This window comes from Sus scrofa, chromosome 12 (genome assembly GCF_000003025.6).
Source record: "Sus scrofa isolate TJ Tabasco breed Duroc chromosome 12, Sscrofa11.1, whole genome shotgun sequence".
Taxonomy (NCBI): domain Eukaryota; kingdom Metazoa; phylum Chordata; class Mammalia; order Artiodactyla; family Suidae; genus Sus; species Sus scrofa.
In genome coordinates this window covers 12,752,315-12,780,104 of record NC_010454.4, presented here as the reverse complement: position 1 = coordinate 12,780,104, position 27,790 = coordinate 12,752,315, and the positions used below count along the sequence as shown (strand labels likewise).

General features: G+C 37.2%; 1 protein-coding gene across 9 annotated transcripts in view; it reads left to right on the top strand.

Annotated features, from left to right (window-relative positions):
- Positions 1 to 27,790, top strand: part of CEP112 (centrosomal protein 112) — a 475,548-nt gene that overhangs the window by 35,726 nt on the left and 412,032 nt on the right. For all 9 annotated transcript variants that reach the window (XR_002337057.1, XM_021066730.1, XM_021066727.1 and 6 more), the window contains 4 exons: positions 8,773 to 8,866; positions 11,585 to 11,662; positions 22,178 to 22,225; positions 22,484 to 22,561. Coding sequence is in view for 8 of the 9 variants with exons in the window: in XM_021066730.1 (XP_020922389.1) it covers positions 8,773 to 8,866; positions 11,585 to 11,662; positions 22,178 to 22,225; positions 22,484 to 22,561 (298 nt within the window). In the remaining variant the exon portion in view is untranslated. The remainder of the gene's footprint in view (positions 1 to 8,772; positions 8,867 to 11,584; positions 11,663 to 22,177; positions 22,226 to 22,483; positions 22,562 to 27,790) is intronic.

Genomic DNA, 27,790 nt, shown 5'->3' with positions numbered 1-27,790 from the left:
GACATGTTACCAGTTTTATTTACCTTTCATAATGGAAGAACTTTTTTTTAAATTTTTTGCTTTATTTATTAATTGGCCATCCCCATGGCTTGCACAAGTTCCTGGGCCTGGGATTGAACCCGCACCACAGCAGTGACCTGAGCCACAGCAGTAACAACACCTGATCCTTAACCTGCTGAGCCACTGGGGAACTCCTTTTTTTTTTTTTTTTGCATTTTACTTAAAAATTAACTAGCAGTTTTTGAGTTAAATAAAAGGATTTTTTTTTTTTGGCCTGGCTATATTGAAACACTAAAAACCCTTGGAGAGTGAATACCCAAATTATTTAAATCCACACATCACCCATGGAGATTTCAGATGTACTTGGTACTCAGTATTTGTTGAAGCTAAGAGGAAATATACCCAAACCAACCTCTATACAAAAGACAGACACCACTGTAAATGTGAGTGTGCCCTTTAACTCATAATACACCCTGACCAAATTTTGTAATGGGGACGCCAGAATTTGTCCCTAATAATCACATAGAGGCCACATACTTAGGTGCCCCCTATGTAGCAATCAATAAAGGATTTTTTTGGAGTTCCCTTGAGGTGCAGTGAGTTAAGGATCTGGTGTCTCAGGTTGCTGCTGTGATGTGGATTCAATCCCTGGCCCAGGAACTTCCATATGCTACAGGTGTGACCCCTCCCCAAAAAAAGTAAAACCTTTTTTTCTTATGACTTCATGGTTTCTGAAGATTGCTTGAGAATGCGCTTTAACTATAAAAGGGGTGTATTCCATTCTGCTATCAGTCTGGTTCCTCTTCAAAAAGCTCCTTGAGGGGACAGTCTCTTAGAGTCATATTCCTAAGGTCTGTCACTGTACTATGGAACACAGTTAATCACAAATGAATGAACAAATAAATGATTGGATAAAATTTTTTCAAAAGCAGTGTGGTACTAGCATAAAGACAGACATATAGACTAAGAGAGTAGAATACAGAGCCCAGAAATAAACCCCTATGTATATGGTCAAATGATTTTGATGAGGGTGCCAAGACCATTAAATGGGAAAAGGACAATCTTTTCAACAAGTGGTATAGCAAAACTGGACATCCAAGTGCAAAAGAATGAATTTGGACTCTTACTTTTCATTATAATCAAAAATTAACACAAAATGAATCAAATACCTAAAGGTAAAAGCTACAGCTATAACTTTTCTTAGAAGAAAATAGAGGGGGAAAGCTTCATGACAATGGATTTGGCATTGATTTATTGGATATGACATCAAAAGCACAGGCAGCAACCCCAAAAAAGCCCTAGGTAAAACTGACTACATCAAAATTAAAACCTTTTTTTTGCCTCAAAGGACACAGTCAACAGAGTGAAGAGGCAACACATGGAATGGGAGAAAATAATTGAAATCACCCATCTGAAAAAGGGTGAATATCCAGAATATGTAAAGATTCCCACAACTCAACAACCACAAACAACCTGATTAAAAAATGGACAAAGGACTTGATTAGACATTTCTCCAAAGAAACGATCACTAATTATTCTGGAATTGCAAATCAAAACCATAATGAGATACAACTTTACATCTATTAGGATGGCTAATATCAAACAAACAAATAATGTGTTGGCTAGGATGTGGAGAAACTGGAACCCTTGTGCACTGTTGGTGGGAATGTAAAATAGTGTAGCTATTGTGGAATTCCTCCAAAAAATTAAAAATATAATTTTATCATCCAGAAATCCCATTTCTGGGTATATATCCAAAATAATTGAAAATAGAGACTCAAACAGGTGTTTGTACACCATGTACATCATCATTATTTGCAGTATCCAAAAGGTGGAAGCATTCGATGAGTGCAAAGACAAATGTGGAATATAATACAATGGAATATTACTGAGCCTTGAAAATGAAGGAAATTCTGACACATTACAACTTGGGTGAACCTTGAAGGTGCAGAGCCAGTCACAAAAAGACAAATACTGTATGATTCCACTTATATGACATATGAATTCATAGAGAGAGAAAGTAGAATAGTGTTTGCCAGGGACTGAGGGCAGAGGGGAAAGGGAAGTTATTATTTAATGGGTACAGTGGTTCAGTTTGGGAAAATGAAAACGTTCTAGGGATGGATGGTGATTCTGCTTGCACAGCAATGTGTACTTCCACCACTTAACACTTAAAAGTGGTTAAGATGGTAAATTTTATGTTACATGTATTTTGCCACAATTAAAGATTAGCAATATTACAAATGAATGAAAGAAGAGACTCCACACAGATCCCACAGACAGAATATTGTGAGACTTTTTTTTAATCAGTGAAAACTTGGATGAAAGAGACAAATTCCTTGAGAGACATAAAAATCAATACTGACCAGAAGAAATGAGAAATCTGAGTATCCCTATATATACCAAGAAATTTAATTTATGATTAATTACCTTCCCATAAAGAAGTCTCCAAGCTCGGATGGCTTCCTTGGTGAATTCTATCAGGCTTTTATGGAAGAAATACCATCCTACACGAATTTTTTTTTGCAGGAAATAGAGAAAGAGGGAATGCTTCCCAATTCATTTTAAGTCTGTATTCTTTTTCAAAAGAAGACAAAGATATTATAAGAATGTATAGCTACATACTAGTGTTCCTTCATGAACATGGATTTTAAAATTCTTAATTAGCATATTGTATCCAGAAAATATAGAGTTATTATATCTTGAACAAATGGGGCTCCCCACATACAAAGAAAAATATTCTAAATACATATATCTGATAAATGACTTGTGTCTAGAATATGTGCAGAACTCTTACAGCTCATGAAAACTAGACAACTCAGTTAATGTGCAAGAGATTAAAAAAAATTTTTTTGGTGGTCATTTCAGGGTCTCACCCACGACATATGGAGGTTCCCGGGCTGGGGGTCTAATCGGAGCTACAGTCACCGACCTACACCACAGCCACAGCAATGCTGGATCTGAGCCATGTCTGCAATCTACACCACAGCTTAGGGCAACGCCAGATCCTTAACCCACTAAGCAAGGCCAGGGATCGAACCCACATCCTCGTGGTTCCTAGTCGGATTTGTTTCCGCTGTGCCACGACGGGAGCTCCATAATGTGCAAAAGATTTCACAGACACTATACACACATAAATGGCTAATAAACACGTGAAAAGATGGTCAACATCATTCTTTATCAGGGAAATGTAAATTATAAAGCACAATGTGATACCGCTGAACACCCATTAGAATGGCTAAAAGGGTAAACACTGAAAACCAAGTATGGTGACACTGTCATGCAACTGGAAGGCTCATACATTCTGGAAGCATTGAAGGGAATATAAAATAGCACAACTGTTTTGGAAAACAGTTTACTGATTTCTTATAAAGTCTTAGGTAGTTTATCATATAACCCCATGATTCTATTCCTAGATGGTAAGAGAAATGAAAATATATGTCTACATAAATTCTCAAGTGTTCATAGATTTATTTATAATAAGCCAAAAATGTGGAGACAAGTGTCCATCAGTACATGAATAAAGAAACAAATTAAGGTTCGTCCAAATAATGGAATACTGCTGATCAGTGAAAAGAATTGAACTTTTGATACATGGAGCAATGTGGCTAAATTTCAAAAAAGCTTTCCTTATGAGAGAAGTCAGACCTAAAAATTGCATACTATTTAATTCCGTAAAGACAAGATTCAGCAAAATGCAGGGTTCCTGAGTCTGTGGGAGGGAGTAGACTGATTTCAGAGGCACTCAAGAGAATTTTTGGGTGTGATGGGAAGAATATACCTTCACTGTAGTGGTTACACAGTTGTATACATTTGTCAGAACTCATCAAACTACATCTTAATTGGGTATGGCTTTATTGTACATAAATCATACCTCAATAAACTTAATAAAAATCATATCTGGGTCTAATTGAGGCTTCCCTGTAGGGGCTCTTTGATTCTAAGCACCTGTGAACTAAAGTCATATGTTATCTACCACCCTGCCCCCACTGCCCCAATATATAGCCACCTGCACAGTGGTAAAAGAGGGGCTGGAGAACTCCCATTCAGAAAACAGGGAAAATAGGAGACACAAACCAATGACGATTCTGTTTCTTGATTGGAACGTAATGTTGCTTCCTGGAAGTATTCTTCATGGCTCTCTGCTCTGTGCTTTGAGCTCTTGGCTTTCCCCTCTTAATTATTATTATTATTATTAGAAATGATTTGTTTTAAGCTGGGTAGTAGGGGTTTGGGGAAACAAAGGCCTCTTTTCATTTTGAACTCTGTCCTTTCAAGTGAAACGGCTGATGCGGTGGCTTTGTGGGAATGTCTGTGTGCTCTGCCTTCCTGAGTGCCTGTGGCTTTCAGAGGTGATCACCAGCACTGCTTTTCATGAATGAGGAACTCCATCCCTGCTTCTGGTTTCTTGATGAGTTTGACTTTGTCCCTCTACTTAGAGGAACCTTTATGCCTTCCTACTTGTCCAGAGTGACAGTTCAGCCTCTTCTTATCTGTTTCTGAAACTGGAGCCTGTGGACCTTCGGTTTTTTAAATAAGCCTTTTCATTTTTAAAAATTATGGTTGATTTCCACTATTATATTAGTTTCAGCTGTACAACAGAGTGATTCAGTATTTTTGTAGGTTATATTCCATTTAAAGTCATTACATAATGTGTGTGTGTGTGTGTCACGTCTTTATCCATTCAAATGTTGATGTATACTTAAGTTTCTTTCATATTTTGGCTGTTGTAAACAGTGCTGCTGTGAACATTGGAGTGCCTGTATCTTTTTTTTCTTTTTATCTTTTTTTTATCTTTTCTATGGCCACCCCCGCGGCATATGGAGGTTCCCAGGCTAGGGGTCTAATCGGAGCTGCAGCTGCCGGCCTACACCGGAGCCACAGCAATGCCAGATCTGAGCTGTGTCTGTGACCCACACCATAGCTCATGGCAACGCCGGATCCTTAACCCGCTGAGGGAGGCCAGGGATCGAACCCGCAACCTCATGGTTCTTAGTCAGATTCGTTAACCTCTGAGCCACAACGGGAACTCCAGCCTGTATCTTTTTGAATTAGCATTTTCATTTTCTTCGCATGTATACACAGAAGTGAAATTGCTGGATGATATGGTAGTTCTATTTTTAGTTTTTTTGAGAAATCTTCTTACTGTTTTCCATAGTGGCTGCACCAACAGTATACTAGGGTTCCCTTTTGTCTACTTCCTTGCCAGCATTTATATGTGGTCTTTTTGGCAATACTATGGAATTTCTTTTTTTGTCATTACGTTTTTGTCCTAGCTAAAGGAGATGTCTTAAGTTATTCCTTTAGTCGCTTCTCCAATGCAGTCTTGACTGGCATTATCACTCATTTCTTTAATTATTTTTTCCCTGGTTTCTGTTTTATTTATGCCTTCTGGAATTCATATTATTATTATTTTTAATGATTTTTATTTTTTCCATTATAGCTGGTTGAATTCATATTATTTTGATGTTAGAGATTTTGAATTTATCTTTCTTAGCTCTTGTGTTTTCACTTATTATATTCGTCCCCTTATTTTTTGTATGTGTTCTCAGAATATTTCTTGAACTAGTTTTCTAATTCTCTGATTTGATTTTATGCTACATTTAATCTGCCATTCTCTTCTTACATTGTGGTTTCAAAATTCGGTAATCCTGTTTTTCATTTTTAAACACGTTTTTATGATCACAGATTGTTTATTTCCTTTTTATATCTGAAATGTCCACTCTAATTACACTGAGAACACAAAAGTACACTTTATCTTATATCTTCATATAAGTTGTGTGTGTGTGTGTATACATTTTATATAAGTTTCTTTGGCAGGAGGGCATTCGATTAGCCCCCTTTTTAAGCTTTTAAGTCTTCTATGTCTCATTACTTATCTTTATAGTGAAAAGTCTGTTTCTTAGTATTTGGAATCAATGAAGATGCTGGGAGAATGTTTTCGGATTGCTGTTGAAATATTTTAGCATTAGGAAAAAGCAAAAGGGAAAAATTTATATTTCCTATAGATTTACTCCTGAAGAGGAGTAAAGAGGCACTTGCATGTTAGGGAGTCTTACTAATGAACTGCGACTTTTCTTTCTGTGTTAGTTTTGGCACCCCGAAGTGAATGGAATGGAGCCACCGTCTCTTCCTGATTGGCACAAGCACTGTAATGCTGACTTCATTGTAATCCTGTCCTCTGTACCTACAACTGTAGGTTGTCTTTATAAACATGTGGCTCGATTTTCTGTGTGACAGGCAGCACCTGTTGTTCTTCCTGAAGGGTTGCACAGGGTTAAGCTTTGCTTTTACTCTCCGTCTCACTGTTCACCCTGACCTCTAGCCCTATCACTGTCAATTTGACCCATCTTTTTACTCAGTTCCGGTTAATTGTGTTTCCAGCTGGAGTCATTGTCAGAGGCAAGAAATGAGACTTCTGTGCTTACTCTCCTGTGTTTCTTGTGCCAGCCAGATTTTAGCAATGAAACTGACCTCCTTCTTAAGTTGGCTCAACTGCCTTCCCAAGAAGCTGACTTGGGCAATGCCTCTGCTTTATTTGGCCTGCATTGAAGTATGTTTCAGGGGAAATGTAATGAATTTAGTTTTGGGTGTGTTGAATCAGAGGTTGGGCTATTCCATTTGTATTTGTAATGGGGTTGGAGGCCAAGAGTGAAGTTCGGGCTGGAGATGTAGATTGGTAATCAAAGCTTCTCCTCATTATTTGAAAAACTAATAGTATGTTAGATTGTCCAGGGAGAGCACATGCAAGGAAAATAGATAAGTTCAGACACAGAATCCCAGGGATGATGGTATGTAATGAGATGGGCAGAGAAAGAAAAGCTAGTGAAAAAGCTGTAAAGGAGATTTCTGAAGGATTAGATGAGAACCACGAAAGAATGGTTCTATGGAGCCGGTAAACGTGGCATTTTAAAAACCCTGTCTCTCATGGCTTAGCGAGATCAGCCAGGTGAGGACAGATTACCGCTCATTTGCTTGAGCAACTAGGAGATCGTTGGTGACTTGACTTACAGCCCTCTGGGCATGAGTGGAAGTCAGGTTGTAGTTGATCGGAAAGTATGTGGCAGGTTAGGACATGGATTCAGTAACTTATTTTGAAAATTTATTGTGAAGGGAAAGAGGTAGATTGGTGCTGAGGACAGCTGCAAGTGACTTAAAAGGACCTGTTGTTTTATGTATGCACCCTGTGTAATAAATAGATAAATGTTTCAGTCCTCTCTTTTATTAATATTTTCTATGAGGAGAATTACTGTTAATATTTAAGCATTTTTCAATTTTTAAATATAGCTCTTTTTATGATTGTTTAATCTATTCTTAAAGAAGAACAGGCCACTGCTTAGTATGATATATCAGGGTGTCTCTTCTCACATGCTAAGTTTTAAATGCTTGTATCTGCTCAGACACATGGGCTGATGAGAATATTTTCAAAATGTTGCTTTATTTTTCTCATTTATTTTTTAGTATTTGGATATCTGGGCTATTGAGCAGGGATATAAAAAAAAGTCAACACCTCTCTTTAAAACAGTTTTTTCAGGAGTTCCCATCGTGGCGCAGTGGTTAACGAATCCGACTAGGAACCATGAGGTTGCGGGTTCGGTCCCTGCCCTTGCTCAGTGGGTTAAGGATCCGGCATTGCCGTGAGCTGTGGTGTAGGTTGCAGACGCGGCTCGGATCCCGCATTGCTGTGGCTCTGGTGTAGGCTGGCAGCTACAGCTCCGACTCGACCCCTAGCCTGGGAACCTCCATATGCCGCGGGAGCGGCCCAAAGAAATAGCAAAAAGACAAAAAACAAACAAAAAAACAGTTTTTTCAGGCACTGTAAATTACTTAGTAACTAGTCTAAGGAATGTTATTCTGTCAATGTTAACTGCCAAAAACCACATTCATTTTAATCTTGTCTTCTTGAACCACTATTCTGACTTTTGGGCGTATTTAGTATGACCCACAGTTTGTAAAGGAAATCCTGATAAGGCTAGTGGTTGAAAATTAGTGACTTTAATTCATTAAATAATCGTTCATTTTCTTTTTGTGTATCTTGAAACAGCTGTTCAGAGAGTAGATATTTGTAAATCAGGGAACTTTCATTGAAGTAGCTTGAATATAAATATATAGGAAACTCCAGGCTAAAGGAGAATATTGAGAATGGTATTTTTGAGCTATGTTTTATATTGGAGAAAAATCTTTTTGTTGGAATTCATCTAGGAGCTTAAACTATTTATTTCCTATTTATGCTGTACTTTATCACATTTTGCCTGAACTAACATGGCATATTTTAAAATTTAAGATTTTGATTTATTTGTGGCTCCTGACATGGTTTCAAATTAACTCACACTTTCAGCTACATAAAAGTTTTACCATTTTATTGATTTTAAGACTTCATGGTGTGAGACATGAATCCAACAAAACTTGCTAACCTTTTAATTTAACAATCTTCTCTGAGAATGTATGCTTCGTTTTTTCTCTTCCTATACGTTGGAAGAGGGGGAAATACACATGGTTTATTATAGTCCCACTGAACAATCGCATTCATTTCTAAGAAAGCATGTGGCATTTAGGTGACATTTTATTTATGTTTTACTCTGATTGAAATAAAATGTGAGAAATATGAGTGGTTATTATTCATATTTCTTTTTTATTTGCTACTGAAACATCATTGTTAATATAAATAGTCATCTCTCTCCCAAAAGAAAAAAGTATGGTGATCCTAGATTTGAATACCCCTCTGTCCTCTGAATCCCCCTGATTCTGACTGTGACTGTTTTGCTCTCTTAGTAGGGAACAATGCATTGCAAAGCTCCAAACCAGATCGCAGTCCATGAGTCCAACCTACAGAGAAGACGGACAGATTATTACCCCAAAGAGTTCTGTAAGATCACATTCTACCTTTGTTTTTCTCTGTTTACTTCTTGTTTTGAAGTAGCTCCACAAATTCCAATGATTGTGTACAAACAACGAATAATGTCTGAAGGTTCTGGTGAACATGCTGATTTCACAGCAAATGGTGGATTTGGTATATTCTGCAGTGTTCCTTCTACTTTCTCAGATTCTGAGGCATCGTGTTCATCAGTCTGTCATTTTTCCGGTGCATTGACATGAGTAACTTTGGAAAGCTTCATTTTTTTAGTTATTTTTTCCCCTTTTACTCAGGATGTATAAAAATGATTAGACACACAGTGGTCATAAACTTAAGACATTGGAATTAGTTTGTAGAGAAGTGGGGAACACTGCCTTGCTGATGAAGGTAAACTGTTTATATCTTGAAATAGGAATACCTGTTCTGCATTTCTTTTTTTTTTTTTTTTTGTCTTTTGTCTTTTGAGAGCCACACTCACGGCATATGGAGGTTCCCAGGCTAGGGGTCTAATTGGAGCTGTAGCTGCCAGCCTATGCCACAGCCACAGCAGCGCCAGATCCAAGCCACGTCTGCAACCTACACCACAGCTCATGGCAACACCACTGAGCGAGGCCAGGGATCAAACCCATAACTGTGTAGTTCCTAGTCAGATTCGTTTCTGCCGCGCCACAACGGGAACGCCTGCATTTAATGTCTTAACTCAGGTTTGGTCTGAACATGGCATTGGTGAGCATTCCAGTTAGACTTTGTCTGCTTAACTACAGTCCTTCTTGGGTCACTTTGGCTTGTCTTGGGTTTCAAGACTTTTAGCTACAAGGAGGTCATGTGCAGTGCATGAATGTTTGAGCACATATTGCTCTAAACAGAACTCCTTATGTTTTCTCCAGTGACAGAAAGTTCCAATTTGGAACTTTCATAAACATTTTAATATAAAGAGTAGCACATTTTAAATGTTTGTGGATTTATTATCAACCATTATATTTACTCAAAATAAACAAGGGAGGTACATTTTTAAAGATATTCTAATTTACACACCAAAAAAACCCATTCAAAAATCAAGGGACAGGAGTTCCCCTTGTGGCTCAGCAGTAATGAATGACTAGTATTCTTGAGGACATGGGTTTGATCCCTGACCCCACTCAGTGGGTTGAGGATCTGGCGTTGCCTTGAGCTGTGGTGTAGATCACAGATGCAGCTCAGATCTGGCACTGCTGTGGCATAGGCCAGCAGTTGCAGCTCTGGTTTGACCCCTAGCCTGGGAACTTCCTTATGCCGTGGGTGTGGGCCTAAAAAGACCCCCCTAGAAACCACCAGGAAACAAGGGACCAGCAGTAGAGGAAATAATGATTTAATTAGTATATGTAATAAACCCAGCATTTTTATTCAGTAGAAATTTGGAGGCTGTAAAATATGAAGAACATTTTAGTATTTTTTCATCACTTCAGATAATTTAAATGACCACAGGTAAATAGATTTATTAGTAATGAGGTTTTCTATAAGCATGAAAATGCTACACCAGCAAATTAAATTTAAATTTAAATAAAACACAGATTTTTGGCTGTATTATAAAATATAAATTACTTTATGCAGTGTTACCTATTTAAGTTTTTAGGGCTTTCAGATCATTGTCCTTTTCTGGGCGTAGATCTTTGGCTCTCCTCAGTTTATTATAACTTTAATCTGGCTTGATAAATATGTTACATAATAAATTATATGGAAGGGGAAAAAAGCATGGAATTTTAATTTTTTAAAAAAGTAAAGAATGATTATGTTTTCATGATGTGAACCCAAAGCTTTTTTCTCTTTATGTTCAGTGTATGAATGCGAATTAATTTAAGAACAAAGAGCTTCTTGGACATCAACACAAACTTTCCTGTTAACTAATTTTAACGAGAGTAGCTAATTCATCTTTTCAAGTGTTCCCCTACCCCCCTTTAAAGCTGCTGTGGTATACCACACTTAAAGCTGTTTGTAAAAGAATTTAAAGAGAAGAGTCTGGATTATTTTTTAAAATATTCTTTTGATTTTTTTTTTTTTTTTTTTTGGAAATGTAGTTACTGTGTGAATATGTTTGGAAGACATCTCATAGCCCTAAGCAGCTGTAATAAACAGTCATTATTTAGCATTGAGAGCTAGCTCAGTTGTAACATAATCCTTTCCTCCAAGGGCAGTATAGCATTACCAGGAAAGCACACGAAACTCTCATTACTCTGAATGACATGAATTTTGTCCTGTTTTCTCCCTCCCTCGTTCTTTCCTCCCTTTCTCCCTCCCTCCCTTTCCTTCCTTCCTTCTTCCCTCCCTTTCCTTCCTTCCTTCCTCCCTCCCTTTCCTTCCTTCCTTCCTCCCTCCCTTTCCTCCCTTCCTTCCTCCCTCCCTTTCCTTCCTTTCTCCCTCCCTTCCTCCCTCCCTCCCTTTCCTTCCTTCCTTCCTCCCTCCCTTTCCTCCCTTCCTTCCTCCCTCCCTTTCCTTCCTTCCTCCCTTTCCTCCCTTTCCTTCCTTCCTTCCTCCCTCCCTCCCTTTCCTTCCTTCCTCCCTTCCTTCCTCCCTCCCTTTCCTTCCTTCCTCCCTCCTTTCCTTCACTTCCTCCCTCCCTCTTTCCTCCTTTCCTTCCTTCTTTCCCTCCTTCCTTTTTTTATTTCCTCCCTCCTTTCTTCTTTCCTCCACCCTGCCATCCTGTCTTTCTTTTTCTTTCTTTTTTTCATCACATCTCTCTCTTTTGTATTTCAGGAAGGTCATTCGCAAAAATCTGCTCTTTGTTTGGATGACAGTGACATCGAAGCTCGCCTTAATAGTTGGAACCTTGGGGTAAAAAAGTTGTTTGTTTTATGTATGTCTATTGATGTGGCGCAATGCATATTGTATTTGGAAAACAACTGAACTAATTAATTCTAAAGAGAGAGTATTATTGGGTATTAGACATTTAGTACTGTGTTCACATGGAGAGGGACTTGGGGAACAGGAGAGAGAAATGTCCTTCCAAAGACACATAAAACAGTCCCTGCCCTCGAAAGACTGCCTTTCTTGTTGGTAAAGTGAGAGATACGTGTGTGACACAGTTGCATTTAAGACAGTATATGATCAGAGACCAACAGGAGTTATCTAGGAAGTGGAATACCAAGGCGGAGGGCAGGGAGGGGGGACTTGGAGAAGCAAGGTCATTTGGGTTAAACGGTCCCCTGGGAGACTTCCTGGGGGAGCTTCCATCATGGACAGCAGTTCTCATGTGCAAAGGCTGGGGGCGTGGATGTGTTTGGGTAGGCGGAGGAAGGGAGCTAGGAACTCAAGGCAGAAGTAGGCATGAAGAAGGTGTAGTGGCCTAAGCGACCTGTCTTGACTGGATCTTTGGGGTTTATGTAGAGGATTAGAGGGCAAGCTGGATTATGTTAGAGCTTTGCATGCTAAATTGAGAAGTTTAGCTTTTAAATCTGAGGCAATAGTGAGTGGTGGAGGTCAATTTTTTTCACCTGCACATTCTGCTTTACATATATGCTGTTTAAATGCTTTGAGGCAGTGAAAGCGGTTTAATCAATTTTTTAAACCCCATGTTATTATAAAAATAATTTGTAATTTGAAAAATTTGAGAAATACAGAATGTCAGAGGAATAAAAGATGTTTTAAAATCTTAACACTAAAAGATGTGTCATTAACATTTTGTTACATATATCTTTCCCTCATTTTTTTCCATGTGTATGTATAAAATTAAAATGTAAACAAAATTGGGGTCATTTTATAAATACTATTATGTGCTATTTTAAATTTGGTATAAGTTGATTATAGTTCTATTAACATTATTATTAATGGTAGCACTAGTTTTTCTTTTGGGTGGATATTTCACAATTATTTAAGCATTCTGACATTTTTGAACATTTAGGTTGCTCCCAGTTTATTGCTAATACAGATAATGCTGCAGTAAAATTCCTTCAAAGAATCTTTTTGTACCTATTTGGTTGCTTCCTTAGGTTATCTTAGATCTTGGTATATTGCCCTCCAGAAAGTGTATTCCAATTTATTTTCCAACCAGCAGTCAATAGGATTGTCTATTTCTCACTTCTTCACCGACATTGGGGATGGTGTTTTTTTTTTTACACCCTGAAACCCTTCCTACTTAGTGAAAGCAGTGCGTTAGGGACATTGACTAGGTGGTCTTATGACGGTTCTACTGACGTGCATAGAAATGGAGGAAGGGAACCAGTCCTCTTTTCGGTGTTTGTAGTGGGCTTCACACTGGTGTGATTTCTGTGAGGAGGGTGAGACTGGAAAGGAGAGTCATTCGAAGGGAATAAAGAATGCTTGGTGATGGTGGGCTGAACAGGGGGCACCTGAAGACGTGGTTCTAAGAAATGGGAATGTTGGCTTTCTGTCAGATTATCGATTGTCAGATGGGGACTCACTCCACTTTAAGAGTTTGAGTTTTAGACCCGTGGAATTTGAAGAGATGGTGAGATTAACTGGGGAGTTCCAGGTTTTCAGCTTCCCGAGTCTCAGGGCTGGACTATTTAGTAGTCATACAGCTTGAGGTGGTGGTCGCACCCTGAGCGTGGAACAGCTCTGGTCTTTAGAGACTGCAGGGTGAGGAGGGCTGGCCTCAGTCAGAAAGGAGGGGAACGGGTAAGAATTTAAAGCAACGTGAATTTCCTACTCATTTGGGGAGTAGGTTAATGGAAGACAAGAGAGAACTAGTACTGATAATGAGAAAGTCAAAAGAAAAACATTTTCATGTTTGAAGGGGGAGGGGAAGTTGCCTTTGGAGGAAAAGTCCTGAGTTACACTTTGGGAGAGGAGCTTAGGAAACCTCTCAGAAAGACAGATTCTTCTTTCCAGAAAGCAAAATCAAAGTGAAAAATAAAATTCCGGGCTATCCTTTTAAACTTGCCTTTGCCCTTAGCCATTTGAAACTTCTGATGTACTTTTCACGATTATTTAACTGTTCAGAGGATTAAAATTTTCATCCCTATAATAAAATTAAGAGAAAACATCTAAAATATTTTGAGGTAATGCTGTAAAACTAGGACTGCCTGGGGTTTTATTTCACATTTTTATTTTTCAAAGAATGCACTAACAGTGTAAAATATAAAAGTTTGCCTTTTAATATATTTATAACATTTATGCATAATCAGATTGAATGATATCTCTTGATCACAGCAGAATAATTTAAATATCCAGTGTATTAAAAAGCGAAGATTTTGCTTTGATTTTAGTTTTGTATGAGAATGTGCATGGACTTTTTTCCTTTCTTCCTCTGAATCATCAGTTAATACTGGTTAATTTTTGTACTCTATACTAAGGGCACATTTTTAATATTGCTGGTATGCCTGTCAATACCTTCATTATGATACATTAGATGTGGAATTTGAATTTTCTAGTTATTGTTAAAAATTTATTTCCCCAAGTATATTATTTTCTCAGGAGTGTGTTACTATTTTCTTTAAGAATACATAATTCAAGTAGAGATTTACTTCCTAAACCTAGAAATTAATATTCCTCCTGTATTATTTTTCATTATTCTTTAACCTTCTTAACCTTGAGCTTTGGGGAGGCTTTCTTGCTTTGTTACCGTATTTTATATACTTCATGCATGACTTCTTTTATAATTTTTTTCTTTTTTCTTTTTTTCTGAGGATGGGTGGGGGACCCTCAGGAGAAGGACTCTCCTGGGCCTTTCCTTCCGGTCACCAGCCACCCAGCCCTCCCACCCTTGGTCTGCGTATTGACTGCAAAGCCTCACTCCCACCAGGAGGATACAGGCACGAGGCCTCTTTAAGTAGACCCCTTAGGTCAGATCTCTGGAAGCAGAGCAGGAAAGTGGGATCTGGGCCTGCAGAATCTGTGCAGTGAAACTCTCAGCACATGCAGTGGAGGAAACGGGGCCTGGAAGGAGCCGGGTGAGGTCAGCAGGAGTAGGGCTCCCCCTGATCCTGCAGGGGCTCCTCAGTGTAGACAGCATCTGTAGCCAGGCACCCTCACTTGGAGGTCCCTCAGAGAGGGATGAACCTTCCTGTCAAGGGCTAAAGGGTACCTTGTGAGCCGTTGAGCTGTTAGCAGCCTGGGGTGCCCTTTAACTCTCCCTGTAGGGACAGTGGGAAGCCTGGCTGTCCTACTCACTGTGACCTGTAGAGAATTGTTCTAATTGGTCACTCAGGATCAGCTGTCCTGCTGGTAAGCAGACACAAGAGCGAGTCTAGGTGAGATGAGCTGTTTCAGTAGATGAACTGCCCAAGTTGCCGACCCCCATAGTCCTGAGCTAAGTGAAGTGGTCTAGTTGGAAATCATGAAGCTTTGTGGTGATTTTTTGATGCAGCTAAAAACTAATTGATGCATCAGATAATGCTGCCAGTTTTTTGTTTTTTGTTTTTTTTTCTGTACTGGCGGCAGGAAGAAGTTCCCAGGCCAGGGATCAAACCCACCCCAGAGTTGCAACCTGTGTGTGCCACGGCTGCAGCAACAATGTACTGTTAACTTTTCCAGTATGCTGCACCGTATTAGAACTTCCTCCAGACAGTTTCCTGAAGGGACTTTGCCTATTTTCATCCTCATCAGCCCAGTATACCAGTCCCTGTTCCTCTGCTTTCTTTTCAATACTTGGTAAAATTTAGCCATTCTTGAGAATGGTTAATGACACTGCATGGTGTGGTTTTAATATGTATTTTCCTGATGACTGATAAAGTTAGTGCCTTTTAATATGTTGATTGACAGCTCAGAGAGAAGTGCTTCCTTAAGACTTTGCCAATACTCCTGTTGTGTTGTCTGTTTCTTATGGATATGTAAGAGCTCTTTATCTATTCTGGATGAATCTTTCAGAAATATATAATGTTATAAACATTTTCTTCCACCTTGTTGCTTTCTTTCCTTCTCTTACTGGTATCTTTGATGAAGAGAAATTTTTAATTTTAATGCAGTTCATTTTTATAATTTTTTCATCTCATGAAAAAGTGCTTTTTGTGTTCTAAGGTCTTTGACTATCTTAAGTTTCTGTAGATGTTCTCCTGTGTTTCCTTCTAGCAACTCTATTGTTTCACGTTTCCTATTTAGAATTACATACCTTCTGGAGGCGATTATAGTGTATGTTGTAAGGTGGGGAGTTAAGATTTGTTTTTGACCTTTATAAATATACACCTGACACTCCCATTTATTGAAAAGCCTGTTTTCCCACTGCATGGCAGCGTTTGTGTCTCATAAATCAGGTGACAGTACATGTATATTTCCTTTCTGTTCCTTGGACTTATTTGCTTTTCCTTGTGCCAGTGAATAATGGCTATATATGTAATTTGTTTGTGCTTATTAAATATTTGTTGAAATGTGAATTAAGTATTTGTTGTTTGTGCTTATTAAATATTTGTTGAAATGTGAAACCAATGAATGAACCTTCATTTGTAGTATTTTTTCCCACGGAAAACATTTTTCAAATTCTAAAATATTGACTTAAAAACATTATTTTGGAGCATTATTTATTTGACATTGATGACTGAATTTATTTCATGCGATAGAAAGAGTTTTGGTAGTTCTTCTGATGAATGCTATGACTTAAAAACACTAAGTGTAGTTGTGTTGCTAGAATATGTTGCTTAATAATGTCCCGTCTTCTAAGATAGCTGAAATATCAGATAAAATGTCTTTCTGTTTTTTTCTGGAACCTTGGAACATCTCTATTTGATCAACACTAGTTATATAGTTACCTCTATATGGAGGTCAGTTTGAGCAAATTCTGTACAATTTGAAGAAACAAACTGACAATGCTTTGTAATTGAACAATCCCGCTGAAAAACTAAACACAATAAAATGTCAAAAGCCAGTTTTTCATTATAGAGCAATTAGATATCTGTATTTATGTCTAAATTATTATTTATTACTGTGATTCTATTTGGTTCTTAAACAAGAGATGTTCTATTATGTGATTTACTCATGCTATTGGACCTTAATTATTTTTGGCTTTGCTTTCTGTGTAATATTTTGTTGGACTTTAATGTTTCACATAAGTCCTTTTTATCTTCCATTTTGGACATTCCTTATTGTACTCTTTCTTGAGGTATTATGAGAGAACAAGAAGTGTTCTAAAAGAGCATGGCAAAAGTAAATGTTAAGACTGTTTACAGATTGCTTCAAGTCCATGTTACTTGAGGATTACAGAGTGGGAACATTTAACTTCAAAGCACATCTGGCTGCTGTTATGAAATCAGAAAATAGATTGCTTATTTCCCTCAAATAGACTCAAGAACATGCTCTACTATGAATAATTCTCATTACATATTAAAAGTGGTTATGAGACAAACTCAACATATTATAAATGAACAACAACAACAGAAGATTTATAATTGTTTACAGTGTTTATTCTTGCTTTTAAATATTAGAATAGATGTTTTCTTTTTGTGGGAGGTCAACTTGAGAAAGGAAATTTATGATAACAGAATGAGTCCTGTGAACTTCTGTATGCTTTTAAAGATGAATAGGATGAAATAGGAGTTACTTCTGCGTAGTTGAAAGGCTACATTGTAATTAGCTAAACCAATATTTTGTACCCTGCTCATAAATGTAGAGCTGAGTAAAAATAAGTCACAGATGGTTTTCTTGGCTTTTGGTTTTAAATTTTAAGCTTAATTAGAGCTTGAGCATCTTTGAGAATTCTGTTTCCCTCTTCCTTTATTTTTCCCTGTATATTTAATTCTGCTTCATGAATTAGGGTTTTATGTATTTGCAGATTTATGTGTGTCTTTGAAGGACTTGCTTTTTTCTATGCTGGTTTTTTCCATTCCAGATATAGAGAATGGTTACTTACTTTTCATATATATATACCTTCAGACAATAAATATTTATTGAATGTACTTTGCTGCCTGCTGGAAATTTGCTACCTCTATTTTTCAAAAAGCTGTGTATATATAGTACAGTACTATTTACCAAAGACTATGCCTCTTTCTCTAGTATGATATTTAAGTAGATTTTATTATTATCTTTACTTAGTAAATGTTTCCCAAAGTAAATACACTAATTCATACACCCAGTGGTAGTGCTCCACATCTGGAACACTTCCATTGTCAAATTTTTCATGTATGCCAGTCTCGTGGCTGTAAAATACCATCTGCTTGTGGTATTACTTTACAGTTTTCATATTTCTAAGCACATAGAGCATATTTTCATATCTTTATGTCATTCAGATTTCTTTGTCAGTGAAACGTGTCTTAAGTTTTTCCTATCTTTTCCTGATGGGTTGTTCTTTCTTTTATTGATGTTTGAAGACCTTCTTTATAAATATTATAGACGAATTATTTGTGCAAACATTTCCTTCCAGTTTATGGCTTGCCTTTTCAATATCTTTTTAAGAGAGAAGTGGTCAGATTTATTAGTTTATTTTTTATTTATGCTTTTTTGGTATGTCTTGTTTAAAGAAATCTTCTCTACCCTGAGCACTGAAGTCATTCCTCTCAATTGTCTCCTGAAAGTTTTTATAGTTCTGCTTTTAATTATAAGTATTTAATCCACTGGGAATTCGTTGTTATATGGTGTGAGGAAGGGATCCCCTCTTATTTCCTCTTATTGAACACATCCTTATTTTCGCAATAATTTGCAGTGCTATAGCTTTCATAAATATATTTTCATATATATTTGGGTTTCTGATACTTTCCAATTAGTTCCTTTGACTTATTTTTATTACTATAGTTTTATTACGTCTTATAAGACAACCCACCTTGATTTTTTCTTCAGGCATTTCTTGGCTATTTTTGTCCCTTTATTTATTTATGTACATTTTATAATGAGTTCATTAAATTTTCCAAAAACCCTTTTGAGATATTGATTTAGATAAAATTAAAAACTTTTTTTCTTTTCTTATTAAGGCTGTACCTGTGGCATGTGGAAGTTCCTGGGCTAGGGCTCAAATTGGAGCTGCAGCTGCTGGCCTACACCACAGCCACAGCAACTCCAGATCCGAGCTGCAACGGTGACTGATGCAGTAGCTTGCAGCAACACCAGGTCCTTACCCACTGAATGAGGGATTGAACTCTCATCCTCATGGATACTAGGTGGGTTCTTAACCTGCTGAGCCACAACGGAATCTCCAAGGTTTAGATAAATTTAGTCGCAAAATCAAGTTGAGCAGAATTGACACTTTTGCAATATTGAAGCTATCCAAAACCATGGTTTCACTCTATTTTTATTTCAGTTTTCAATGTCTTTCAAAACTTAATTATTTTCTTCATAATTTATATGTATTTTCTTAGATTTACTTTTAGGTATTATATATATTTTTATGATTATAAATATCTTTGTAAAGTCATCTTTTTCTCTAGATGATTTTTGCTAATTTAAAGAAATGCAGTTGACTTTTATATATTGACTTGGCATCTGGCAACTTTGCCATGTGTTTATTTGGTCAGCCTCTACTTCTATTTTTTGTCGTTACTTGTTCTTCTCTTTATGATTTCCTTGAAATTATTGAAAAGCTATACTTGAATACATGTTGTCTTAGTGGTAGTAGAACATAAATATCATCAAATATTGACCTGCAGGAGAGTGGCCTACCATAACTGCGTCATGCACAAAACCTGAGGAATCAGGAGTCTGGAGACAGAGGGCTCAAAAGGAGGACTCTATTATTGTTTTCTTCTATTTCGTGATTTTTAAAGAATGATTCTGCTGACAGGCTTTGATTTGATTTTCTGTTTTTTGCTGTAAGTTTCAATGGCTACCAGATTCTTTTTTCTGTTCATGATTATTTATGTTAGATTTTTCTGAACAAGCAATAGCCAGTGATCATATGAGAGGGGTAGCTTGGTAGCTTACGTCACTTCTTAATTCAGGAAGACTCTCTTCTGCTCCACTGAACTTCAGTTTCTTTAATAGATGGTGCCTTTTGTAGTTGTCATTTTGTCCTGTCTTCTGGTTCTTTGATTTTTGTCTTGTTTCTGTATAACTATTATAGACTAATTATTTAATCCCTTTTCTTCAGCTTCTTTTTCATCCTGGACAACCTTCCTTCTAAGGGGCCTCCCTCTACCACAGAAGTGGTTCCCTCGTAAGATTGCCTTCTTTCCTCACACTTCCCGTGACCTTCTTTTGACCCTTTGTCTCCAGCACTCTGATCTGTCAGGGCTTTTGTCTGACCCACTTAAGGCAGACCATTCTCCTTCTACAGGTCGACATTGATGACGTTTATGTGTCACCACCACTAGGACCCTCAGGACTTCCTTTTTTCCATGTGATCACTGTGGTTTGGCTCAGGATCTAGTTCTGCTGATTTATGATCTTTCTTTGGCCACTTAGCTATTATTTGAAGGTTTTATAATCTCTTTCTCCCTCTCATGATATAGATGTGAGTGATGGGTATTTTTATGTGCTTGCTTTGTTGATCTACATGGGTTTTTGGAGGATGGGGAGAGGTATTTAAATTCACACAGTTGTTATTACTTTATGGGAACCAGCCTCCAGGTGAAAAAAATTATTTTTTAAATTTCTCCTAGGCTAGGTGCTGAAATGTAGTTATTCTTCAGATCCTATCTGTTGCTATAGAGGCTTAAATTTTTTTAGTTCTATTTTTAATTTCATTTCTTCTATAGTCTTTTTTTTTTTTTTTTTCTTTTGTCCTCTTGCTATTTCTTGGGCCACTCCCACGGCATATGGAGGTTCCCAGGCTAGGGGTCGAATTGGAGCTGTAGTCTCCGGCCTATGCCAGAGCCACAGCAATGCGGGATCCGAGCCACATCTGCAACCTACACCACAGCTCACGGCAACGCCGGATCGTCAACCCACTGAGCAAGGGCAGGGACCGAACCGGCGACCTCATGGTTCCTAGTCGGATTCGTCAACCACTGTGCCACAACGGGAACTCCTTTTTCTTCTATATTCTTTGATTAATTGATTCTTTATCCTGAACTTTGCTGTCACATTGGATATGGTTGTTTATCTTCCATTAATTATGAACTGTAATGCATCATTTGGGATCTTTTTGAAAACACAATGGGATTTTGGAAGAGTGGAGCCTAGTAACACATATTTGAAAAAGTTTGTCAGTTGATGCTAATGGTATACTTCAGAGTAAGAACCAATATCCTACGCTGAAGTCATGGTTAGTGTTACATTTTTATTTTGTATATGTTGAGATTATCCATGTAGTAAATTGTGGGTTTATAATGTTAAGAGATTGGAATTCTGTGATAGCGATTTTTGATTATCACTTCATTTGTGGATGAACTAGTTGGGATAACAATCAGTATTTCTAATTTCTATATAGTATATTAATTCAATAAATGTTTCATTGAAAACCTGCTACATGTTAAGTATTGTGCTAGGTACCAGGAATACAGAATTGAGAAGGCATTGTCCTTGCATTCATTGTGCTTAAAGACAGATGTGGAGACATACTGATAAGCTCTTCGATACAGTAGAAGAGCTAGAAGAGACACACAGGCTACTTTAGGAGCTGAGAAGAGGGTGGGGTTGGATGCAGTTACCCCTTCCTTCCTTCTTTCTTTCCTCCCTCCCTCCCTTCCTTTCCTCTTAGTATTTATGGGTCACCCACTACCTACTGGGCCCTGTGGTGGGTGTAGGAAATAGGTGGGCTACAAGACAGTCCTAGTCTGTTTTCAGAGTCCCCAGTCTTTTGCAGAAGAGAGATGTTAGATCACAAAAGGAACGAGCCTCCAGGGTATGACTGGAGTTGTAGGAACGTAACTACATTTCCCTGGAGGGGGTGGTGGAGGGGAGATTCCAGAACTAAGAATCTTGATTAAGTTAACTGTGTGAAGAAGTTGGGAGAATGATTTCACAGGTTGCAAAGACTCAGAGAATGTATGTCCTGCCTTCAAGATAAAGCACGTTGTTTGGTGTCCTTGAATATAGGGCATGTTGGGGTAGATGAGTTGGAAGGGTAGATACAGGAGTCCCAAAGGAATTTTGTATTTAAGTTGCTACTATGGAGGGACATTTAAGGATTCATACGCCGGATTTTCCTGGGCGAGTAGTGATTGAGACTTGAGATGATAGGTGCATGCTTATATGGGGTGGAGGGTAGACAGTAACGCGTAGAGGTGGAGAGACACAGGAGGACCTGCTATATTCTGATGATGTAAGTCATTCAGAACGCAGGGAGTGTAAAATGTGAGCTAAGGAGTAGTGGTGATGGGGCTGGGTAGTTTGGCTGCGAGAGAATCATGAAGGTGTATTTGTGTCTGCAGAAGGGTTTACATTTTATGTTTTATTTGTTAGTAGACCACTAAAATATATTATGCAATACCCATTCTAAGAAACAGACTAGATTAAGACATATGGAAAACATTTCCAAATCACAGTTTAATTAAAACTCAAATATTAATGTCTTTATTTTTAAATTTTCAGATAGAAAATCCTCGGTACCTGAGACAGAAGCCTATCCCAATTACTTTGGTAGGTGAGAATTGCACTAAACTTTTCCTATGGTCAGATATTTCAAAATAGAATAATCATTAAGTTGTTTTCAGAAAATAGTCCAGGTCCATATTATGAAGCATGGTGGTCTTATTAATCCTATCACTTGGCAGTGAATTAACTACCTTTTCCCTCCAGTGTTGGTATTATGTTGGCATGAACTTCAGGCAGTTTAGAGTTTACTTTTGGATAAACCAGGCCTGAAGAAGTATTGAATAATTCTTACTCATTCAACAGATGACTCCCAAATTCAGCCTGAGAAAATCCAGCAGCCTCCATGATGATCATTTATGTTCTCGAATGCATGAGAAAGAGGTAGGATCGAGATATTTCTGATGTACCTAATTTATTAACATAATTTTTGTATTGTGCATGATAATGATTCATGGTAGGAAGAGGTTGTTGTTGGTACAAACATAAACAATGATGCAAGTTAGGCAGGGGTATCTTTCTACTTCTTAATTTGCATCTTCTGTTTTGTTGTCCTGGCTGCACACCTGCTGGACGCACTGTGCTGAGTGCCTCTCTCCTGACTGTCAATTCCTGATGATCAGGGGTTTTGGGAAAGGGCAATTTTGTGAATCCTTCCCTCCTCCCTTTATCTCAACTTATAATGTGTCTTTTTAGTGTCACTATTTTTACGATTTCTGCTATTTTAAATTGACCTGCTAAATTAAGCTAGTATGATACAATATACTTTCTTTGGCCACTTGAAAGTAGAGTTCTTAGAGAGACGGTGTTGTTTATCGGTTAAGAGCCAAGTCAGTGGAGTCAAGTATGTGTGATTGGGATTGGGATTTAAATCCTGTGCGATTGGGAAATCACAGCTCTGTGACAGTGGCAGAAACTATTCTCGCAGTTTTTGTCATGCAACGTGGGAGGTACCTGCTTTACAGGATCAGTATGAAGATTCTGTGGTCTTTGAGTACCTACGTACTTCGCATGTAGTAGTCTTTAGCAAAAGTTAGTTTGCTTTATTATTTTCCTTTAAAATTTTTATTCTGGTAAAATAAAAAATCATCAGTATTATTTCATTGTTGCTTATGGCCCCAGTGAAACACTTTGGTTATCTGTGTGGTATGATGAAAGATTGTTAGATCAGGTACCTGAAAAACTATGTTTTTAACCTGCCTTAACCATTTTCTAGTTATATGACCCCGGGAAGTAAAAAAATTAGTTTAGTTTTTGTTTAAATAGTCTTGTTACCAACAAATGAGAATAGTGAGTATGTATGTAACTTGTAAAGTGCAATGCACTATTTAAATGTGTAAATGGGAAAAATATTACTGGACTTAATGTTTCCAATTAATTTATTTAAATAATTTATTCTTTCATTTTAATGAGAGGCTTCTAAGAACTTCTGAAATTTAATTTCAATCTGGATATTTTCAACATGATAGTTTTCTTCTCACCCTATTTATAAAACATCACACAGATGCTGATGTTTTCTTAGATATTCCATATAATATCTTGAGCATATAAGTTTATTTTTGTTGATAATGGAGGAGAAAGGGCTATTGTTTCTTTTAAATTTCAACCTGGTAGAATGCTTGCTGCTGATCTCAGTAATATTCCATCTTTTTTTTTTTTTTTTGTCTTTTTTTGCTATTTCTTGGGCCGCTCCCACAGCATATGGAGGTTCCCAGGCTAGGGGTCGAATCGGAGCTGTAGCTGCCAGCCTACGCCAGAGCCACAGCAACGCAGGATCCGAGCTGCGTCTGCAACCTACACCACAGGTCACGGCAACGCCGGATCGTTAACCCATGGAGTGAGGCCAGGGATCGAACCTGCAACCTCATGGTTCCTAGTCGGATTCGTTAACCACTGTGCCACGACGGGAACTCCTATTCCATCATTTTATAGCTCCAATTTAAGGCATACAGGGTTTTGTTTCTTAGTGCACTGCTAGTGTGTGTGTGTGTGTTTTTTTTTTAATGTAATTATTGTTATTTTGCTTTTTAGGGCCGCACTTTTGGCATATGGAAGTTCCCAGGCTAGGAGTCAATTGGAGCTGCAGCTGCCGGCCTGTGTCACAGCCACAGCAATGCCAGATCCGAGCTGCATCTGTGACCTACACCACAGCTTATGGCAACGTTGAATCCCTACCATACTGAGTGAGGCCAGGGATTGAATCTATATCCTCATGGATGCTAGTTGGTTTTGTTACCACTGAACCAGGACGGGAACTCCCACTTCCAAGTATGTTAATTTTATTTATTTATTTATTTATTTATTTATTTATTTATTTATTTTTGCCATTTCTTGGGCCGCTCCCGCGGCATATGGAGATTCCCAGGCTAGGGGTCTAATCGGAGCTGTAGCTGTCGGCCTAGGCCAGAGCCACAGCAACGCGGGATCCGAGCCACGTCTGCAACCTACACCACAGCTCATGGCAACGCCGGATCGTTAACCCACTGAGCAAGGCCAGGGATCGAACCCGAAACCTCATGGTTCCTAGTCGGATTCGTTAACCACTGCACCACAACGGGAACTCCAAGTATGTTAATTTTAGAGGTTAAATTGTTTATGATACTGAACTTATTAAAAATCCATCATTTCAATTTTACCATGGAAGACATAATTCATTACCCCAAGAAATATGTAGAAATGCATATAAAGGTAAAGATATGAGGATATTCTTCCCAGAATTATTTATATTGGTGAAAACTCAATCTCAATACCCAACAATAGGGATAGGTTAGATTAACTGAGGATACTTTTATAATATGAACTATACTACAGTTACTAATAAATAAATGTAATACTCAAGATGCGCAAAACAGTGTAGATGATATCATCTTAATTTTCTGAGAGAAAATAATGTTTACAGGCTACATAAAACACTAAAGACAATACGATGATATTTTACCACTGTTTTTTATTTCTAGGTGTTGGCTTCATAGGTGATTTTAGTTTCTCTTTACACATATCTGTATTTTCCAAAATTTCTTTAATAAAAATCCACAAATTATTTTATGATCACAAATACTACTGTGAAAGAAAGATGAAACTAAGATAGTTCTCACACTAGGGCAACTCAGTGTATACTTCTAAATATTTTAGGATGGAGAAAAAAATATGATCAAAAATTCATCAAAAATAGTCAGAAATGACTGTGTAACTACGCAAAGGGTTATTTTAACCAAAATACACACTGCATATATTTTAAAATATGGTGTAAGTTGATGTTTACATGCAGGCTTCTCAATGATGCCACAGATATTTTTACAGTATGCCAAAAAGAAAAATAAAAACGTAAGGGTGTGGAAAAAATAAAGCCACGCAAATTTAAAAATGAATCTCCGATGCAATACATGATAGCTTTAAGGGTGTTTTTTTCTTTCAACATGTATGTGGGGAGCCTTGATGTGTTTATCCCTAACCCAAGATGTCATCATGAAGAATAGGACATTATTTCATGAAAGACCCTCCAAGAATGCAAAAAGACACCATGTCGTTTCAATTATTGTAATCATTCTATGCTAAGCAGCCTCAACAGGAAAAGGAAAAGGAAAAACGGTTGATAATGACTTGGACTGACTTGTAAAAACAATTAAAGACAGTTTTTAAAAGGGAAGAAATTCAAAATAAACTCTCCAAAGAAGGTGCATATGAAAATAAGTATTACTTCCCAAAAGCCTTCTTAGAATGTAATTGCTTTTTATTTCAGTAGTTTTTAAAAAAACAAAATAAAACAAAACAAAAAGCATTAGGAGTTCCCTTAGGGGTGCTTCCATATGCCGCGGGTGTGGCCCTAAACAAAAAATACTTGGAAGTCTCATGAAGAGTATACATGATTATAAGGTACAGGTAAAGAAGAGTATTATATGCAAAAATGAGACTGAATATAGAAAGGCAAGGGTAATTAGGAGCCATATGAAGGCAGAGTAAAGTAGCTATTTCGGTTGCCTTTGTAAATGTAAAAATACTAATTATTTTTTAATACAGAACACATGTTTTTAAAAAGTTTTTTTTTCCAGTTTCGGGACAAATTTTTTAATATTTTCATTTTCGAAATAGGAAATACTAATCATTAAAAGAAAGATATTCAGACTTTAAAACACTGATTTTCCTGAATTACATGTGGAGTAGCTCTGCTACTCATAGTAATACTGTCCGTGATCATGGTGTTCCCTACACTGGTCACTAGAAAGGTCACAACTTCCAAAGGGTATTTTTAGCACCCGTGGTATCTTATGGCGTGTATTTTGGTATTTTGTGTACTGGCCTAAGCCTTTGTCATTAGTAGTCTCTTGCTCTTTCACATTCTTTCCAATTTTTTGTTTAATCTTATTGTACTTTGTGAATTTGTGTAACTGGCTCAGATTCTTTTGTAGAATGTGAATGAATAGATGGATAAATAAAAAGAAGTCCGTTTGATAAAAAAGAATTAAAAAAAGAACATAGTGTAGTGCTTTAATATTTTGTCTGTGTCCCAGAGACAGTTTTCTGACTTGGATTTTCCCCTAAACTTAAATGCGTAGTTATGTTGTAATGTGTGTAGTTACCCTTTAGAAGGATAATCTTATGTCCACTTGCTTATGTCACTTTTGTTAAACATTTATTTATGGGCATGAGGAAAATGCTTTCTGTTTTGAAATTTAGCAGACTCTTGCATGTCCACATAAGACAACACGAATGTGTCTCGTGTATTCTTATCTAAAAGTGCTTTTGTTGTTGCTGGGTAGTGTTTTAAAAGTAAGAGCTAGCACTGTTTCAAATAAGTTTATTTTAAAATTAAATATTAAATCAAATATTGAATCTTCATTTTCTCAGCATCTTTATTCTTCAAGATAATCTTTATTCTTTGAGATAATCATTGCTAAAAATTTAATGTGTATTCTCTTTAAAAGTTTCTAGGAACATCTCATTTTAAAAATTCAAATGCAATCCTAGATCATACTCTATACCGTTATGTTTTGCTTTTTTAGCTTCAGTGTGGGTTTAACTTTAAATGTGGCTTCATCCTTTTAAATAGTTGTATTGTATTTTACTGATGAATCACGTTTTATTAATATGTCTCTATCTAGGGATACAGGTTACGTAGAGTATGTTGCTACAACAAAGAGTATTTCAAGAATATCCCCATGTATGTTTTTGTGTATTGTATGTTTTTTCTTATATGATAAATCCTGTGAAATGGAAATGACTCAGTGACAGGATTGTACGTTTAAATTTTTGATTGGCATTGGCAGATTGCCCTTAAAATAAGGTCATGTCTGCCTGGGGCTGAAAGCGTGGGGGAGAATGGGGAGTGATGGCTAGTGAGTATGAGAGTTCCTTTTTGGAGTGATGAAAAATGTCCTAAAATCAATAGTGGTGATGGATGCATAATTCTCTGATATATTGAAAGACATTGAATTATATACTTTGAGTGACTGTTATAGTATGTGAATTGTGTATATCTTAATGAACTATTTTAAAAAGGTTAGGCCTATTTATACTTTTACCGATAGTGCAGTAGAATGTATGTTTTATTATTTCCTCATCAACACTAAATTATAAACAGTTTTTTTTTGTTTGTTTGTTTTTTTGTTTTTTTTT